Here is an 18463-nt window from a genome sequence, read left to right as displayed (position 1 = left end):
GTCCCACAGTTTAAGATACCATTGTTGGCGGCTGTTGCATGCGCTATGTCTGTGCATTGGCTGTCTTTTTTACCATTCTGCTTGCCTAATAAAGAACGAAATAAGATTTCAGAATAAAGTAGGTGTTTGTGCTAATTTATCATCCTGTAGGTACAGTAAAGAAATGTGGCTTGCTGAAGATAATCCATGAGAAATACAAGACCACCAAGAAGATAGTGGATCCTGTTGTGTCTGACTTCATACAGTCTTTCGACACTGCCACAGAACATAATAAAGAAATTGAATCCTTGCTGGGAAGAGCCCAGGTGAACAAGACGCCGAAAACAATCTTGCACTGATTCGGTTTTTCTCTTCTTTTAGAAACTGGGATTTCTGTTAGATTGAGATGACCTAGGGGGCTTTATAGGAGCTGCGGTGGCTCAAGTGGTTAAGACGCTGAACTGCAGGCTGTGGAAGGTCAGTAGCTCAGCAGTTCGAGACCCGGGTGCCGCATGATGGAGTGAGCTCCCATCTCTAGTTCCAGCTCCTGCCAATCTAGCAGTTCGAAAGCAAGAAATTGCAAGTAGATAAATAGGTACCACTTTGGTGGGAAGGTAAACAGCGTTCCGTGCGCCTCGGTGTTTAGTCATGCCGGCCACATGACCACGGAAACGTCTTCGGACAGCGCTGGCTCTTCGGCTTTGAAACGGAGATGAGCACCGCAACCCTAGAGTCGGATTCGACTGGCTTTCGAGCAAGGGAACCTTTACCTTTACCTAGGGGGCTTTACGCCGACCTACTGTGTGACTAATCTTGGTCTTGTAGCTGAAAGAGTTGTGAGTGCTTAATTGGGATTGGGTCAAGTCTAGCACATTAAGGACACTGTTTAAGAAAACGTGCAAGGATGTCTGTTCCGAAACGAAGTCTCTGAAAGTGGGTCGCAGGCCGGCCCTCCCTAGTGGCTGCCCCTGCCCTTTCCCGTCACTCCCTTTTGTATTTTGGAAACCAAGGTCGGACCCAGGAAACAGTATCTTCCGTGTCATACATTGGTTGGCATTTTTTCTTTACTGCGTTATATGTGTCTATCAAGTAAAATGTGTCCTGATAGTTAGTAGAGCGAGTGTCTTAGAATCTGAGGGGGGATTGGAGGGAGGAATGGAGAAGGAGAGGGGTGGTCTCACCTCCGTAGGCGAAGGCCGTGTCTGTCGGGTTGCCACTCGCTTGGGACTCATCGTGGGGGCGCCTCCACCCTTTGTGTGAGGGTTGTTGGGTTCCCCAAAACGTCTGTTTGGCCACCGTAGAAAACGGAATGCTGAACGAGATAGGGTGCCCCCCCAAATCCTTGGATGGGTCACCGGACCCTTGGATGGGTCACCATACCGAGTGAATTTGGACTTTTGGGTTGGGAGCAGCTGCTCAGAAGCGATCCAGTCGATTGGGAAGCTGTTTCTGAGACTCCTTTGGCAGCTGCCTGCACGTCCCTCAAGCAGTTTGCCTAGAGTAGGAGCGCGGACTCTAATCTGGGAGAACCGGGTCTGATTCCCCACTCCTCCTCCACGTGCAGCTGCTGGTGTGACCGGGGTCACTCACAAGTTCTTTCGGAGCTGTTCTCTCAGGAGCAGTTCTCGAAAGAGCTCTCTCGGCCCCACCTACCTCACAGGGTGTCTGTGGTGGGGAGGGGAAGGGAAAGGAGTTTGTCAGCCGCTCTGAGACTCCTTCAGGTAGTGAAGGGAGGGGTATAAATCCAATCTCCTCCTCCTCCTCCTGCTTTTGAGAACCATTGTGTCAGTGTCAGGGCATGTTGAGCAATTAAATGTATTTTCATGGTAATAGGAGTATGAACAGGGATTTGAGCTGACTGGCATGGTGACGCTGGGGAAGGGGTAAGCAGTGCAGGCACTGGGTGAAAGTATCCAGTAAGTTTTCTTGGTCGCAGAGATGTGGGGGGTGGGGAAGGCGGTTTCACACAGGCCGAATAATGCACTTCCAATCCACTCTCAGTGCACTTTCGTGATCGTTTGCAAGTGGATTTTGCCATTTAGCTGCTTATAACTGAATTATTCTAATCATTTTAAATGTATTTTAATTGGTCAATTTTTAAAAAATATTTGCTACCTTGTGGGCCCTGATTGAGCGGAAAGACGGCATAAAAATGTTTTAAATAAATAAAAATCCCACACTGAAATCCAGTGGCAAAAGTGCATTGAGATTGGATCATAAGTGCATTACTCGGGGTGTGTGGAAGTGCCCGTAGGAAATGTTTCTCAAGTTTTAAAGAAGGCGGAATTGCACGCAGTCTATGAGAAGCCGGCTTTGTGCATTCCCGTCAGTTCATTCTGCAGTACCTGGGCGTATCCGGATCTCCTTACACCGTGATTTTAAAAACGTTTGTTTCCAAAAACATTTTTTCCTGCTGTGTTGGAATAAAATTTTGCTTCAGGGAGAGCAGAAGGAAGAGCAGCCTGAAACAGGCGTTGAGTAGGGGTACGAGAGATGGGTGGGGAAATACCTTTAGATTTGAGGGGGGGTCAAGCTTGGGGAGGGCGGGGCTTGAGGAAGGGAGGGGATATAATGCCACAGAGTCCACCCTCCAAAACAGCCATTTTCTACAGAGGAACTGTCAAACCCTGCTTCCTTTTGGTTGCCATAGTTATCGGGAGGAGGGAATTCCTGCGGGGAGGGGGGGTTGAGTCCATGAGTGAGAGAATGGGACTTTTGCTTCTAGACGTCATCACTTCCATCCAAGTCGTGCCTCCTTTCCCTCCTTTCCCAGGGGAAGGTGCCCTTGAGCGTTCTTCTGTACCAGCTTGAGCTGCAGATAACCAAGACGTATATCTTTCACTTGGTTGGGACGGCAGTGTTAGGTGTGGTGTGAGTGTGACGTATGCATGGGGGAAGGAAGGTGCTTTTATTCAAATTACCTACATTAAGCTTGTATCCGCCAAAAGTCTTCAGTTCTGACACATTGACTTTCTTGATTCTGGCATGCATCTCAATAAACTTATCACTGCCAAGAGGGAGTCGTTGAGTGTAACTGGACTGGGAGGTCTGACAGGAACGGATCTCTGTTGTCTGGATATCAATTATATTAGCAGGAGATCTCCAGACCCCACACCTGGAGGTTAGCAGCTGTCTCCCGAGATGAGCTTTCTTGGCCTCCTGTGAACAAACAAACCACTGTGATCTTTTGATTCTGTAGGAGAACTTGAATCCGTTGGTGGTGCTGAACCTCTTCAAGCGGATACCGGCCGAAGACATCCCGCTGCTCCTGATGAATCCAGAATCCGGGAAGCCTTCCGACCTGATCCTGACCCGGCTGCTGGTCCCCCCGCTGTGCATTAGGCCCTCTGTGGTGAGCGACTTGAAATCTGGCACCAATGAGGACGACTTGACCATGAAGCTGACGGAAATCATTTTCCTCAACGACGTGATCAAGAAGGTGAGCCACCCTGATGGTTAATTCCTCTCTAACAATTCCGTGTGATTTGTGTTCATAAGATTTTGTAAAGAAATGGCAGCAGGTGTTATAATATGAAGTGGACTGCAGACTTTGGGCCTCCTTTATACCTACCGGTCAGTCGTTCTCTGTACATCTAGGTTTAATGGAAAATGGTATCAGTGTGTTACATCATTGGCATCTTTCATCTGCTAGAGTAACAAGCCTATACGGTGGTCTCCAAACAGTGGCTGGACGAATACTTATCAAGGGATGCTTTAGGCTGATCCTGCATGGAGCAGGGGGGTTGGACTAGATGGCCTTTATGGCCCCCTCCAACTCTGTGGTTCTATATACAGGCCTCAGTTATCATCGCTGGCACTGTAATGAACCCCATGTGGTGGAAGTGTAAAAGGGTGGTGAAACTTCGGGAAATGGCAGTGATACTACTCTCAAAAGGAATTATTACAGAATTTTGAAATTATACAAGCACTGTTTTTATCAAATTATGTAAGAGCTATCCCTAAAAAAATATAGGGTAGTGGTTATGTATGTTGTTACCGCTGCTAGATTGACACTGGCTAAAGTGTGGAAATGGAAATGGAGCTGCGGTGGCTCAAGTGGTTAAGACGCTGAACTGCAGGCTGTGGAAGGTCGGTCGTTCAGCAGTTCGAGACCCGAGTGTGCCGCATGACGGGGTGAGCTCCCGTCTCTAGTTCCAGCTCCTGCCAACCTAGCAGTTCGAAAGTAAGACATTGCAAGTAGATAAATAGGTACCACTTAGGTGGGAAGGTAACAGCGTTCCGTGCACCTTGGTGTTTAGTCATGCCGGCCACATGACCACAGAAACGTCTTCGGACAGCGCTGGCTCTTTGGCTTTGAAACAGAGATGAGCACCGCAACCCTAGAGTCGGATTCGACTGGCTTTCGAGCAAGGGAACCTTTACCTTTTTAAAGTGTGGAAGCTGAAGGAAATTACAACAAGGAGAACTTCTGTAGACGAGGATATACTCATTCAACTGACAGCATTTCTAAAGGAAGAAGATGCACCGATTGCTGACCAAATGTGGCAAGAAGGTTTTGTTTCACATGGAATGCACAATGTAATATGTAATGAGTTTATGTTTGTAAATGATGTTTTTTTCTTTAGCTGTTATGGATTTATGTCACTGAATGGGTAGTTGGGAAATTTAAAAACAAATGTTTTTAGAAAGGTGAACTGCCCTTTTTGGTTTGTTTGTATGGCCATAATCAGGCTGGATTACCTTCTCCTTAATTACTCTATTATAACGTCTTAAGAACATTGCTGACTTTTGAAACATGCTTAAAATGGTAGCAGAGAGCTTAGGATTTGCTCTGTTGGTAAAAGTAGTGTCTGGGAATTCCCGTTTGATTTTCTGCATTTGGACTCAGATGCAAATCTGCATTAGTTGACTCATCCGTCAAACTTGCTGATTATTTTTGCCAGCATAGAATTTCGGGAGCCAAAACCCAGATGATCATGGAGGACTGGGACTTCCTGCAGCTCCAGTGCGCCCTCTACATCAACAGCGAGCTCTCTGGCATCCCTCTCAACATGGCACCCAAGAAGTGGACAAGAGGCTTCGTCCAGAGACTGAAGGGGAAGCAGGGTGGGTCTTTCAGCATAAATCTCTGCCTTCTCTGGTGGTCACACGGGAACATACGCAATTGCTTTTAAAAGACGGCGACTCTGGCGCCCTCATAGCGCCTCTTGGCGGAATCTTTCCCGGCCCTGCAGTCCAAGCTCCTTTAAACTGAAAACACCAGGGACTGAAGGAGAGACCTCCGGCGTGCAGGCGTGTGCTGTTCCTCGGAAGAATGGCCTCTGCCCCAAGCATAGCCCTAAGACATTTGCACCTGCGGTAGCAGCTTCACAGTTGGGAGCAGACTGGGTTTTTTTGTTTGTTTGCTCGAATAGGTTTGTTTGGGGGCTGTCATTTATCGGTTGGCTGCTTGGATCGCTGTCCTGCATCTGAACTGAAACTCCTGAAGCAGCGCGGAGTAGGCAGCCGGGAAAGCAAGCCTCACTGCAGGCCCACTGCAAGCTCACACTAACTCAGCTTAGAGGGAACTCAGTTTATGAATGGGACACTTGTGCTAAACCAGCCCCCCCCCCAGCTTTTATTGATTGGCTGATTGATTCAGTTTATACCCCGCCCTCCCCGCGAAGGCGGGCTCAGGGCGGCTTACGCAGCATTTCATCAAAATGCAGTTAAAACCTATATAAACATATAATATAAATAACAGTCAATTAAAACACAGTTAAAACACTGGAACATTATCAGATAAAACAAGAGCAAGCATTATTTCTAATATGGCTTAGGTGACCGTATGATCCCGATAACTTTCATACCAGCTCAGTTTGCTCACTTATGCGGCGGGCACAGGCTAGGGACGACGATGGTAGGCCGGGGGAAAAGGCTGGAGGTGAAGGTAAAGATGTTATATTGGAGTATATTGATGGTATATTGGAGTATATTGATTTATCCGGCAACTCTGAGGCGGGCGGGCCAGGGGGGTCCCTAGAAGGATCAGGGAGGCATTTAAATGCCTCCCCATGCCTTCCCCAGCCTGTCCAAGGGCCGGCTTGCCCAGGCTCCCTGCAGCTGTGGGGTGCCCGGGCAAGCCAAGGGAAGGCAGTTTAAACCGCTTCCCCTCCCCTCCAAGGGTTGGCTTGCCCAGGCAAGCCAAGGGAAGGCATGGGGTGTGGCCTGATACACCAATGAGCTGTGCTGTCAGGGTGTGACTTAATAGGCTAATGAGTTTCTGCTGTTGGGTGTGGCCTATTATGCTAATGAGTTCCTGCTGGGCTTTTTCTACAAAAAAAGCCTTGTTTATCACTATTCACTATTTAGTGAATAGATTCACTATTTACTATTCAGATTCAGGGCAACAGTGGGAGGGCTTCTAGTGTCCCGGCCCCACTGCTGGACCTCCTGATGGCACCTGGTATTTTTGGCCGCTGTGTGTCTTATATTCTGTCCTCCCCGCAAGCGGGCTCAGGGCGGATCACAACACAATATCCGAACATATCAAAAATGTCAAAACATGTAAAATATAGATATAAACAATTACGGCCATTTAAAACAACATAGATTAAAACAGAGCACGCATTATTTATCCTCCTACAGAGGTTTCCGGCTGGCGCCACTGGTCTCGAACGTCTTAACCTGGGCCACATGAGACCGTGGCTTCGGCTTCAGCAGTTTGGAATTCTGACATGCCGTGCTGGGCGCAGCCATAAAGCGGCTGCGACAGGAAGCGGGGTCAGCTACAAAATGATTGCCACAGCTTCACTTCACGGTCACACAGCGAAGATCTTCACGCTGTGGTGGCAGCTGCTTCCCGAAGCAATGTTTTTAAAAATCTGCCACAGCTCAACTTCAGTCACAACTTCAGAGAAGATCCTTGAGTTGTGGCGGCAGCTGCTGCCAAAGCAACATTTTTTTAAAAAACTGCCACAGCCAGTCAGAAGTCTTGCTGGGCAAAAGTCCTACCTGTCCCCGACCACTTTCCGGAAACGCTTGGTGGGCACCAGGGTGTTGGACTAGATGACCCTGGAGGTCCCCTTCCAACTCTGTGATTCTAAGTGCCATGGCACTCGCGGGCACCACATTGGAGACCCCTGTGCGAAACCATTCATGGGAGCTTGCTAGCTTCTTGCCATTGAGCGAACACGGCCAGTGGCCAAGCGTCCGCCCGCTTGCTCATCCAGGCACTGACAGTCTTTCCCTCAGTCTTCTCCTGTGAGGGTGCTCAACATGGCAAAAAGCACCTGATGGGGGAAGGGGGTTGCAGCCTAGGACCAGCATCGGGGTAGTACATAAACACCTGGTTTCTTTAGATGAAACTAAGTCCTCGGGGCCAGATGAACTGCATCCAAGGGTACTAAAAGAACTCGTGGATGTAATTTCTGCGCCTCGGTCCATTATTTTTGAGAATTCCTGGAGAACAGGTGAGGTGCCAGAAGATTGGTGGCAGGCAAAATGTTGTCCTCATCTTCAAGAAGGGGGGAAAGGAGGAGCCGGGTAACTACCGACCTGCCAGCTTGACATCTGTAAACCTCCAAAGGAAGTTTAGAAAACTTATTGAAGGCCAAAAGTTAAAAACATAAGTAAGTATACAAAAGAGTGTTTATTTCAAAGACATATAAAAACCTTGTAGGGGCCCAAATAAAGCCTCATAAAATGTTCAAAGTTGCAAATACACAAAAAAGGACAGTGTATATGACCTGACGCGTTTCGGCTCATGAGCCTTCTTCAGAGGTCAAACAGTACAAAACACACCAAGCAAGAGGGTCCCTGTAACACATGTAAGGCAATTAACAATAAATAAAATGGGACCAAAATTGAAGTGTTCCAATATGGAATTGAATGACACACCAAAAGGTTTCTATTTGGGGCCACAAATATATCTGGAAATAATATGTACCTTCCAGTTTAGGTCCGAAGAGTGCAAATAGAAGTGCCTTGTCAGGGACAATGTGCCATCAATATGTAACAGTTTGACATCTATACCTGGAAAAGTTTTAGAACAAATCATCAAACACTGTGTGGAGAAGGCAGCTTATGTCATTTTATCCTCACAACAGCTCTGTGACGTAGGTTAGTCTGGGAATGTGTAACTGGCCCAAGGTCATCCAGTGAGCGTCCATGGCAGAGTGGTGATTTGAACCTGGGTCTTCCAGATCCTAGTGTGAAATGCTAATCGCTGCACTGAACTGGCTCTCGTGGGGTGGCTGCTGTTGAACAGGAGCAAGCCGGGGGGCCTGGGTAAGTCATGCAAGTTTCACGGTAGCAAGCGGTCACTGCCAGGCCTTGTGCAAACTGCATTCCCTCAAAGGCCGGAAGAGCCTTGGAAAGGGCCCTGCCCCCTCTCCTTGCCTTTTACTGACAGAAATCAAGGCTTAAAGCCTAACAATACTGTATGGTTGCCTAGCAACAGCCACTGAGAACATTCATTTCTTAAAGCTACAGGTGCTGCTTCTGTTATTAATGGTTAACCCCCCCTTTTATTATTATTTTTTAAAAAGATTTTAAACCCAGGGCAATTTTTGGGTTCATAGAAAGATCTGTCTTTCCTGTTCACAGTGCCACTCTCTAGATTTAAATATCCACAGATCTGGCCACATCTCCTCACCTTTCCCTGCTTCCCTCTCCTTCCTACCCACCAACCTTTGCTGGTCTCCTAGTCTTCAGTGTGACTGTTTATTTAGTTAATTTATATCCTGCCCTTTTCCACAATGGGGACTCGGAGCAACTTAGATTGCTCCCCCATTCTCTGTTGTATCCTCACAACAATCCTGTGAGGTAAGCGACAATGAGAGTGAGTGCAGTGGCTGTTGTCGAGTTATGCTGATTCACTTGTTAGTTTTCTGCCAGGAGTCCTTCCTACAGGGCAGCCTGATGGGGGTGCGGAAGCGGCCTGTGAGGTCAAAACATCCTTGGAAAGGGCCGTGCTCCATCTCCTTGCCCTTTACTGATAGACACTAGAAGCCTGGCAACGTTGTTGTGGTTGCCTAGCGACCCCCACAATGGCTCCTCAGAGAATCTCCGTTTTTTAAAGCTACAGGTGCTGCTTCTAGGGCTTTTCTCGGGCCTGCAGGAAGACCTGACTTGTCCGTTCATGGTCCCAGTCCCCAAATTTAAGTATCCACAGATGGGGCCATGTTGAATATAGGATAGACTGATACATAGCTATGCACATGGAGAATTGTCTCACTGCTTGAACCTTGGATATGTGCAGGGCTTTTTTTGTAGAAAAAACCCAGCAGGAACTCATTAGCATAATAGGCCACACCTAATAGCAGACACGCATTAGCCTATTAGCCCACACCCTTGACAGCACAGCACATTAGCATATTAGGCCACACCCCCATGTTACCAGAAGTGTGGTCATCCAGCCACACACCCCTTTTGCTTCTTATTCTGTTTACCTTGTTGTCAAAACCCAGAGCTTTTTTTGTAGCAGGAACACCTTTGCATGTTAGGCCACACATGCCCAAAAATAGCCCTGGATATGTGGAGTGAAGGGAGTGCGTTCTTCTCTGCCTTCTTCAGCAGGCTGGGCGAGAGATGAGCTTATCAGACACCCAGGGGAGGGCCTGCTGGCCATGGACGACAAAAGGGTGTAATGGCTGCCGTGGTAGTGGTGGTTTCTGCTCTTTCTTCTCTGTGGCCGGCTTGCTCTCCTCCTGACAGCTGTGTGGATGCTGGGATGAGAGTGCAGAGGCTGAGTCTCAAAGTGGCTTAGAATCTCCTTTCCCTTCCCCTCCCCACAACAGACACCCTGTGAGGTCGGTGGGGCTGAGAGAGCTCTCTCGAAAACTGCTCTTGAGAGAACAGCTCTAAGAGAACTGTGACTGGCCGAAGGCCACCCAGCAGTTGCGCGTGGAGGAGTGGGGAATCAAACCTGGTTCTCCCAGATTATCGTCTGCCACTCTTAACCACTACACCAAACTGGCTCTACACTACACCAAAGTTGACTGAAGAGGACGGCCCATTTGCTTCCGTCTGTGGCACAAGGACCGCAGTTCAGGGAGCTTCGCAGCTCACCTGTTGTTATTAGAACAGATAAAAGGAAGTCCTTCACCCAAAGAGTGATTAACACATGGAATTCACTGCCACAGGAGGCGGTGGCGGCTACAAGCATTGACGGCTTCAAGAGGGAATTAGATAAGCACATGGAGCAGAGGTCCATTGGTGGCAAGTGATGCTCTGTATTTTTGGTGTTGGGGGGGTCAATAGTGTGAGGGCATCTGGTGTCCTGGCCCCACTGCTGGACCTCCTGATATCACCTAGTATTTGTGTCCACTGTGTGACCCAGAGTGTTGGACTGGATGGGCCGTTGGCCTGATCCCATATTGGCTTCTCTTACATTCTTATGTTGTCATGTCCCTGCACTGGGGGCTGGTTTCAAGGTGCAAGCCCTGCTGGGCGGTGGCCTTGCCCTCTTGGAACGTGGGGCAGGCGCCACATTGGGGAACGGTGCCAAAGGCTCCTGAGCCAGTCAGTCCATATTACTGGCCTATGGCAAATTTTGTATTCTAAGCTTCAAGGCCACGCATGGCTTGTCATTTGGAATAGCCTTATGCTCGCTGATTATGCTTCTTCTGGTAGTGGTTGTTATCATTACTGTTATTATTATGTATTTTATGTATTATGTTATTGAGGAAAACTTTGATCTATTCTTTGGAATGTCAGCCAGTTTTCATTTGGCTATCTTCTATTAACTTTTTGTGTGTGTGTGTGTTCTAAAGGTCGGTTCAGAGGAAACTTGTCCGGAAAGCGAGTGGATTTCTCCGGCAGAACGGTGATTTCACCCGACCCAAACCTGCGAATTGACGAAGTGGCCGTACCTGTTCACGTTGCCAAAATATTAACATTTCCTGAGAAGGTTGGTCATTTACTTACGTATTTATTTCAAACATTTATTAGCCGCCTTCCTTCTGGAACTCAGAGTGGCTTACGATGTCGATAAAACACAGAAAATAGTTTACATGAAAATATTTGACATCACGAAATGTAAAACCACGGTTTCATCACATGCAGTCCTAAGTAAAACCACATTCAGCTGCCTCCTGAGGACTGAGAGTGAAGGGGGGGCCAGGTGCATCTCTCTGGGGAGGTTGTTCCATGATTGGGGGGCTACCACTGAAAAGGCCCCGTCTCGTGTACCCACCAGTCGAGCTGCTTTGATGGGACAGCCGGGAGGGCCTCCCCTGGTGATCTCAATTCCCAGGCGGGGAACGTAGGGGAGAAGGCGGTCCTTCAGAGACCCCAGTACGAAGCCATGTAGGACTTTCAAGATCAAAGTGGAGAAATTAAAACCTGTCCCTTCCCGTGTGGCACAATCTCATCAACATACTGAGCCTTTTTGGGTGATGCACTCTCTCTGGGAACCTTTCTGCATGTGGTGATGTCAGAGATGCAGGTCTTGCTCTGACTTGGCATGTCAGGGACATCTCATAGCTGACTGGATCGTGGGAACCCTGTTGATGTGATTTACCTGGATTTCAGGAAAGCTTTTGATATGGCTCCCGATGACATTCTGATGGGCAAACTGGAAGACTGTGGTGGGCTGGACTACAGGACAGTTCGGTGGATAGGGAGCTGGTTAGAGGACCGCACCCAAAGAGTGGTGGTCAGTGGTGTTTCATCGGACTGGAGGGAGGTGTCCAGGATTGTGGCCTGGTACTTTTCAATATTTTTATCAATGATCTGGATGAAGGGGTAAGAAGGGCTGCTCATTACATTTGCTGATGATACCAAATTGTGAGGAGTAGCAAACACCCAGGAAGACAGTTAAAATTCAACAAGACCTGAATACCTTGGAGAAGTGGGCAGTTGCAAACAGGATGTGATTCAACAAAGATAAAAGCACAGTATTACATCTGGATGGGGGATACGTTTCTGCACAAATACTGGATGGGGGATACGTTTCTGGGGAGTAGTGTATGCGAAAGAGATCTTGGGGTAAGGGTGGACTGTAAACCAAATATGAGCAGTCAGTGTGATGCGGTGGCAAAAAAGGCAAACTCAGTTTTGGGATGTATTAAAAGGGCCACAGCATCGAAATCGCAGAAGGTCCTAGCCCCTCTGTATACTGCTTTGGTCAGGCCGCACCTGGAGTCCTGTCTGCAGTTCTGGAGGCCTCACTTCAAAAGGATGTGGGCAAAATCGAGAGGGTACAGAAGAGAGCGACGAAGATGATCAGGGGTCTGGAGACTGAGCCCCACAAGGAAAGGCTAAGGGCCTTGGGAATGTTTAGTTTGGAGAAGAGGAGATTGAGGGGGGACATGACTGCTCTCTTTAAATATTTGAAAGGCTGTCATTTGGAGGAGGGCAAGGAGCTGTCCCAGTTGGTAGCAGAGGAGAGGACCCGAAGCAACGGGTTTAAATTACATGCAGAAAGGTATCGGCTGGATATTAGGAAAAACGTTTTCACGGTCAGAGTGGTTCAAAGGTGAAATCAGCTGCATAGAGACGTGGTGAGCTCCCCTTCAATGACAGCTTTCAAGAAGAGCATGGACGAATATTTGTCAGGGATGCTTTAGACTGGTCCTGTATTGGGCAGGGGGTTGGACTAGATGGTCTGTATGACCCCTTCCAACTGTGATTCTATGACTCTACAACAGCCGGCTTAGAGTTCTAGCTAGCTCCTGGTTTAAGCTTTATGTTCTCTGTGTGATAGTGAACAAATATCAAAGATTCCCTCAATAGTCATTCCTGGGGATGGTAACATCCTTTGAAGACACAGTTGTTGAATTCCACATTGCATAATAGACAGCTTGAAACAAGGGAAATACATTATTGCTGCTGTATGTTTTGTTATGCTATTTTTGAAATCTTTATTAACAGAGTTTTTCATTTTGTTATATATGTTACATGTATTCAGTAGAATTCTCCTATTTGTAAAAATGACCTGTCAATAAGAGTTTGCCCGAACTGTGATCAGTTCCTTAGATTTCTCCAGAAATTAGTGTATTACATTCGCCCTAGCTTATACTCATTTCCATCCCCAGTCCTTTTCCTGCTGCAAGCTGAGAATTAACTTAGCAGCCAGCAGGCTGGGTGAATTCCTTTTTGTCTGTGAACATGATTTTTGATCGTCATTGGCTACCTGGGGGATCAAAAGTGTTGCAAAGAGCAAGAGTTAACAAGTGACCCTTTAAAATGAAAAGATTATTCCAATCAACTCTTTATCATTTACCATGCTATCGCTGTGCCGTTCAGCGTAAGATAAGGCACACAATTTTCGTGCATCTAAGGATCAAAACTCCTGCCAACCTAGCGGTTTGAAAGCAAGAAATTGCAAGTAGATAAATAGGTACCACTTCGGTGGGAAGGCAACAGCGTTCCGTGCGCCTCGGCGTCTAGTCATGCCGGCCACATGACCACGGAAATGTCTTCGGACAGCGCTGGCTCTTTGGCTTGGAAACAGAGATGAGCACCACCCCCAGAGTCAGATTCAACTAGCTTTCAAGCAAGGGAAACCTTTACCTTTACTAAGGATCAAAAGCCTTAAGGCAGTCCGGCACAAGAAGCGAGTTATGGTACTGGCAGTGCTGTTCGTTTCTTCCCCCTTCTAACTGGAGTATTCCTATTTTAGGTGAACAAAGCGAACATTGGACTGATGAGGAAACTGGTTCGAAATGGTCCAGAGCTCCATCCTGGAGCCAACTTCATTCAACAGAGGCACACCCAGATGAAAAGGTACAGTCTGGCATTTGTGATGGCCTCCTTCTAGCAGTCGGGTTAGAACAGACAAAAGGAAGTACTTCTTCACCCAAAGAGTGATTAAAACGTGGAATTCACTGCCACAGGAGGAGGTGGTGGCGGCTACAAGCATGGACGGCTTCAAGAGGGAATTAGATAAGCATATGGAGCAGAGGTCCATCAGTGGCTATTAGCCACAAGGTATAGATAGGAACTCTCAGTCTTGGACAAGTGATGCATTATATTCTTGGTGCTTGGGGTGGGGGGCCCACTGCTGGACCTCCTGATGGCCCCTGGTATTTTTGGCCACTGTGTGTTGGACTGGATGGGCCATTGGACTGATCCAACAGTGGCTTCTCTTATGTTCTTATGGTTTTTGGAGATCATAGAATCATAGAATGTTAGAGTTGGAAGGGACCTTGCAGGTCATCTAGTTTAACCCCCTGCACTCTGCAGGAGCATGGCCGAAAGAGAGCCCTACAACATACCCAAAAGATGGCCGTCCAGCCTCCGCTTGAAAACGTCCAGCGAAGGAGCCTCCACCACCTCCCGAGGCAGACTGTTCCACTGCTCAACCACTCTTACAGTTAGGAAGTTTCTCCTGATATTTAGCTGGTAACGACTCCCTTGTAATCTCCACCCATTAGATCTAGTCTTGCAATCCGGAGCAAGAGAGAATAGATCCGCTCCATCTTCTACACGGCAGCCCTTCAAATACTTGAAGACTGCAATCATGTCCCCTCTAAGCCTTCTCTTTCCCAGGTTAAACAGACGCAACTCTTTCAGCCTTTCCTCATAAGGCTTTCCTTTCCTGTCCTTTCGGTTCTCATTCTGAAATATTTAAAAGCTGTTGGGGAATCCCTCTCCTTCCAAATGTCATTGCTGTGCTGTCGGCACAAGCTTTGTGTCCCTGGGTGGAGACATACGGAGCTTGGAACTGAGTTCTCTCCCAGTATGTTTGCCCTGGAGATGTGCACAGCTTCAGACAGTCCACCCCAACTGGCATAACGTGCGGTTAGTGCAAAGAAGCCTCTCCAAAATCTGTATTCCCAGCTGCGTGGCTGTTTGGGGGGGGTGAGACAAAAGCCATTCTCCTGCCATTCTCTCAGAAACAGCTCATTAACATAATTAAAGGTAAAGGTAAAGGTTCCCCTTGCTCAAAAGCCCGTCGAGTCCGACTCTAGGGTTGTGGTGCTCATCTCCGTTTCAAAGCCGAAGAGCCAGCGCTGTCCGAAGACGTTTCCGTGGTTATGTGGCCGGCATGACTAAACGCCAAGGCGCACGGAACGCTAAAGTGGTCCCTATTTATCTACTTGCAATGTCTTGCTTTCGAACTGCTGGGTTGGCAGGAGCTGGAACGAGAGACGGGAGCTCACTCCGTCCTGCGGCACACCCGGGTCTCGAACTGCTGAACTACCCACCTTCCACAGCCTGCAGTTCAGCGTCTTAACCCCTTGAGCCACCGCAGCTCCATATTAACATAATTAATGCTTTCTAAAAGGGGGCGCCGTATGAATTGGGGCGATGCACCACGGAAGCGGCGCCTCTTTGTGGGAGAAGCCTGCAGGGTGAAGCCTGCCTCTGAGTACGGGGGGTGGTGGTGGAGGGCAAGGCTTAGGGGAAGAGCTCCCGCTTGGCATGCAGGTTCAGTCCCCGGCGTCTCCAGTTAAAAGGGTCGGGTCATCATAGGAGATGGAAGCCTGAGACCCTGTGGAGCTGCTGGCAGTCTGGGAAGGAAATACTGACCTTGATGGAGCAAAGATCTGATTCAGGATCAGGCCGCTTCATGTGTCCCTGCGGGCCTTTAGCCGGACTGGGGCATCGAAAAGTATTCCCTGTAGAAAGTGGCACCCAAAAGCTTTCCCCTAAGATGTCACACAGTCGTCTAGTTTCAAGGTCTGCAGCTCCAGAGAGGCCAACGAGATTTTCGGGGCGTAGAATCATAATTAACATAATTAATGCTTTCTAAAAGGGGGCGCCGTATGAATTGGGGCGATGCACCACGGAAGCGGCGCCTCTTTGTGGGAGAAGCCTGCAGGGTGAAGCCTGCCTCTGAGTACGGGGGGTGGTGGTGGAGGGCAAGGCTTAGGGGAAGAGCTCCCGCTTGGCATGCAGGTTCAGTCCCCGGCGTCTCCAGTTAAAAGGGTCGGGTCATCATAGGAGATGGAAGCCTGAGACCCTGTGGAGCTGCTGGCAGTCTGGGAAGGAAGTACTGACCTTGATGGAGCAAAGATCTGATTCAGGATCAGGCCGCTTCATGTGTCCCTGCGGGCCTTTCGCCGGACTGGAGCATCGGAAAGTATTTCCTGTAGAAAATGGTTCCCAAAAGCTTTCCTCTAAGATGTCATACAGTCGCCTAGTTTCAAGGTCTGCAGCTCCAGAGAGGCCAACGAGATTTTCGGGGCGTAGAATCATAGCGTTGGAAAGGGACCTCCAGTGTCATCTAGTCCAGCCCCCTGCACAGTGGGAACTTTGGCTCGCGAACGCTCAAACCCCCCAAGCAATGTTCCCTCTAAGGTGTGGAGTCTTATGCGCAAAAATTCTACTTTGTGAGCTACTGGCATTAAAGTTGTGAGCGAGCAATTTGGCTACCCAAGCACCTAGATGACAGAGCATCACTTGCCCCAGAGCCCCTATCTATACCTTGTGGCTCATAGCCGCTGATGGACCTCTGCTCCATATGCTTATCAAATTCCCTTTTGAAGCCGTCCATGCTTGTAGCCGCCACCACTTCCTGTGGCACCACTTCCTGTGGCAGTCATCTAGTCCAGCCCCCTGCACAGTGGGAACTTTGGCTCACGAAAGCTCAAGCCCCCAAGTATCTTGTTCGTCTCAAAGGCCCGACTGGACTCAAATCTGGTTTTTCTACCGTAGACCACCAAGACTGCTTTCTGAAACCACATCCAGTCAGAGAATCTCTGACGATGCTCGGGTGGCACCCAGAATCGCCTCTGCCATTCCAAATACGCAAGGTGCTCACGAAAAGTGAGAAAGCCACCCCTGAGCAGTGTTCCCTCTAAGCTGAATGAGTGTGAGCCAGCTCACAGTTTTTTAGCCTCCGGCCAGTGTTCCCTCTAAGCTGAGTTGGTGTGAGCTAGCTCACCGTTTTTTAGCCTCTGGCTCACAGATTTTTGCCTTAGCTCAGGAAGTAGGGCCCCAGAGCAAACTAAGTCATGCAGCAGCCCAATGGCTTGCTCAGAACTTTAAGGCCAGTAGCTCACAAAGTAGAATTTTTGCTCCCAGGACTCCACAGCTTAGAGGGAACATTGCCTCCGGCTCACACATTTTTTGTCTTCGCTCAGGAAGGAGGGCTCCAGAGCAGACTTAATTTATGGAGTAGCCCAATCGCTCGCTCCCAGCTTTAATGCCAGCAGCTCACAAAGTAGAGTTTTTGCTCTCAAGGCTCCACAGCTCAGAGGGAGCGTTGCCCCTGAGATCCGCACCCCGCTATCTGTTGTCTCCTCGCTGCAGGTTTCTGAAGTATGGAAACCGAGAAAAGATGGCCCAAGAGCTGAAGTACGGCGACATCGTCGAGCGGCATCTCATAGACGGGGACATCGTCCTGTTCAACCGACAGCCCTCTTTGCACAAGCTGAGCATCATGGCCCATATTGTGAGTATAGCCGCCTTGGACTGCAGCCCTCCGAGGCAAGGTAGGGCTTGTCCTCTGTGCAGGTCTTGGAGGAGAGACTGAGAAAGCGGAAACTAACGACTGGGGGAGCGCCGATAAGCTTCAAACGGGACTTTGTTTCTTTTGTCCAATGTGGCAGTCCCATGTCTCCTCCAAGGCTCATCTCATCTCAAAAGTCCCACGTTTCCTCCATGGCCCATATTGTGAGTATAGCCGCCTTTGACTGCAGCCCTCCGAGGGCAAGGTAGGGCTTTTCCTCTGTGCAGGTCTTGGAGGAGAGCCTGAGAAAGCGGAAAATAATGACTGGGGGAGCGCTGATAAGCTTCAAACGGGACTTTGTTTCTTTTGTCCAGTGTGGCAGTCCCATGTTTCGAAGGCTCATCTCATCTCAAAAGTCCCATGTTTCCTCCAAGGTAAAGGTAAAGGTTCCCTTGCTCAAAAGCCAGTCGAGTCCAACTCTAGGGTTGCGGTGCTCATCTCCATTTCAAAGCCGAAGAGCCAGCGCTGTCCGAAGACGTTTCCGTGGTCATGTGGCCGGCATGACTAAGCACCACGGCGCACGGAACGCTGTTACCTTCCCACCGGAGCGGTCCCTATTTCTCTACTTGCAGTTTCTTGCTTTCGAACTGCTAGGTTGGCAGGAGCCGGGGCCAGAGACGGGAGCTCACTCCGTCACGCGGCACTCGGGTCTCGAACTGCCGAACTACAGACCTTCCGGTCTGCAGCTCAGCGTCCTAACCTCTGAGCCACCGCGGCCCTAGGCTCAGTCTAGCAGGATCCCCAATGGTGGCAGCGGAAAGTGCTGTGAAGTCACAACCGACTGATGGCAGCCCGTCATGGGATTTTCAAGGCAAGAGACGGTCAGAGGTGGTTGGCCATGGCCTGCCTCCACATAGCAATCCTAGATGTCCTTGGTGGCCTCCCATCCAAGCACTTGCCAGGGCCAACCCCGCTTAGCTTCTGAGATCTGACGAGATCGGGCTGGCCCGGGGTCATCCAGAGACAAACAGAGGTGGCGTGCCAACGCCGTTATAGTTACAAGAATGGGCACAGTAATAAGACCAATGAAAAAAGGAAAAAGAACTGTGACAATTTAGCGCTTGGTAATATATTCAGGGGTCATTTTGGGGGGGGACGCGGGGGGACGCCATCCCCCCGAGTGAGGTGCGGGAGGGCGGG

General features: G+C 49.0%; 1 protein-coding gene across 1 annotated transcript in view; it reads left to right on the top strand.

The window, feature by feature from the left end:
• Positions 1-18463, top strand: part of POLR3A (polymerase (RNA) III (DNA directed) polypeptide A, 155kDa) — a gene marked incomplete at its 3' end in the record, with an annotated part of 38485 nt that overhangs the window by 6137 nt on the left and 13885 nt on the right. Inside the window, exons 5-10 of the mRNA XM_015416604.1 lie at positions 151-305; positions 3179-3418; positions 4884-5046; positions 10695-10831; positions 13547-13650; positions 17125-17266. Of these exons, the coding sequence (XP_015272090.1) occupies positions 151-305; positions 3179-3418; positions 4884-5046; positions 10695-10831; positions 13547-13650; positions 17125-17266 (941 nt within the window). The remainder of the gene's footprint in view (positions 1-150; positions 306-3178; positions 3419-4883; positions 5047-10694; positions 10832-13546; positions 13651-17124; positions 17267-18463) is intronic.

The sequence above is a fragment of the Gekko japonicus genome, unplaced genomic scaffold (genome assembly GCF_001447785.1).
Source record: "Gekko japonicus isolate JY-2015 unplaced genomic scaffold, Gekko_japonicus_V1.1 scaffold4337, whole genome shotgun sequence".
Classification (NCBI taxonomy): Eukaryota; Metazoa; Chordata; class Lepidosauria; order Squamata; family Gekkonidae; genus Gekko; species Gekko japonicus.
Note: the sequence above shows the minus strand (reverse complement) of the source record. Positions and strands in the feature narration are given on the sequence as shown.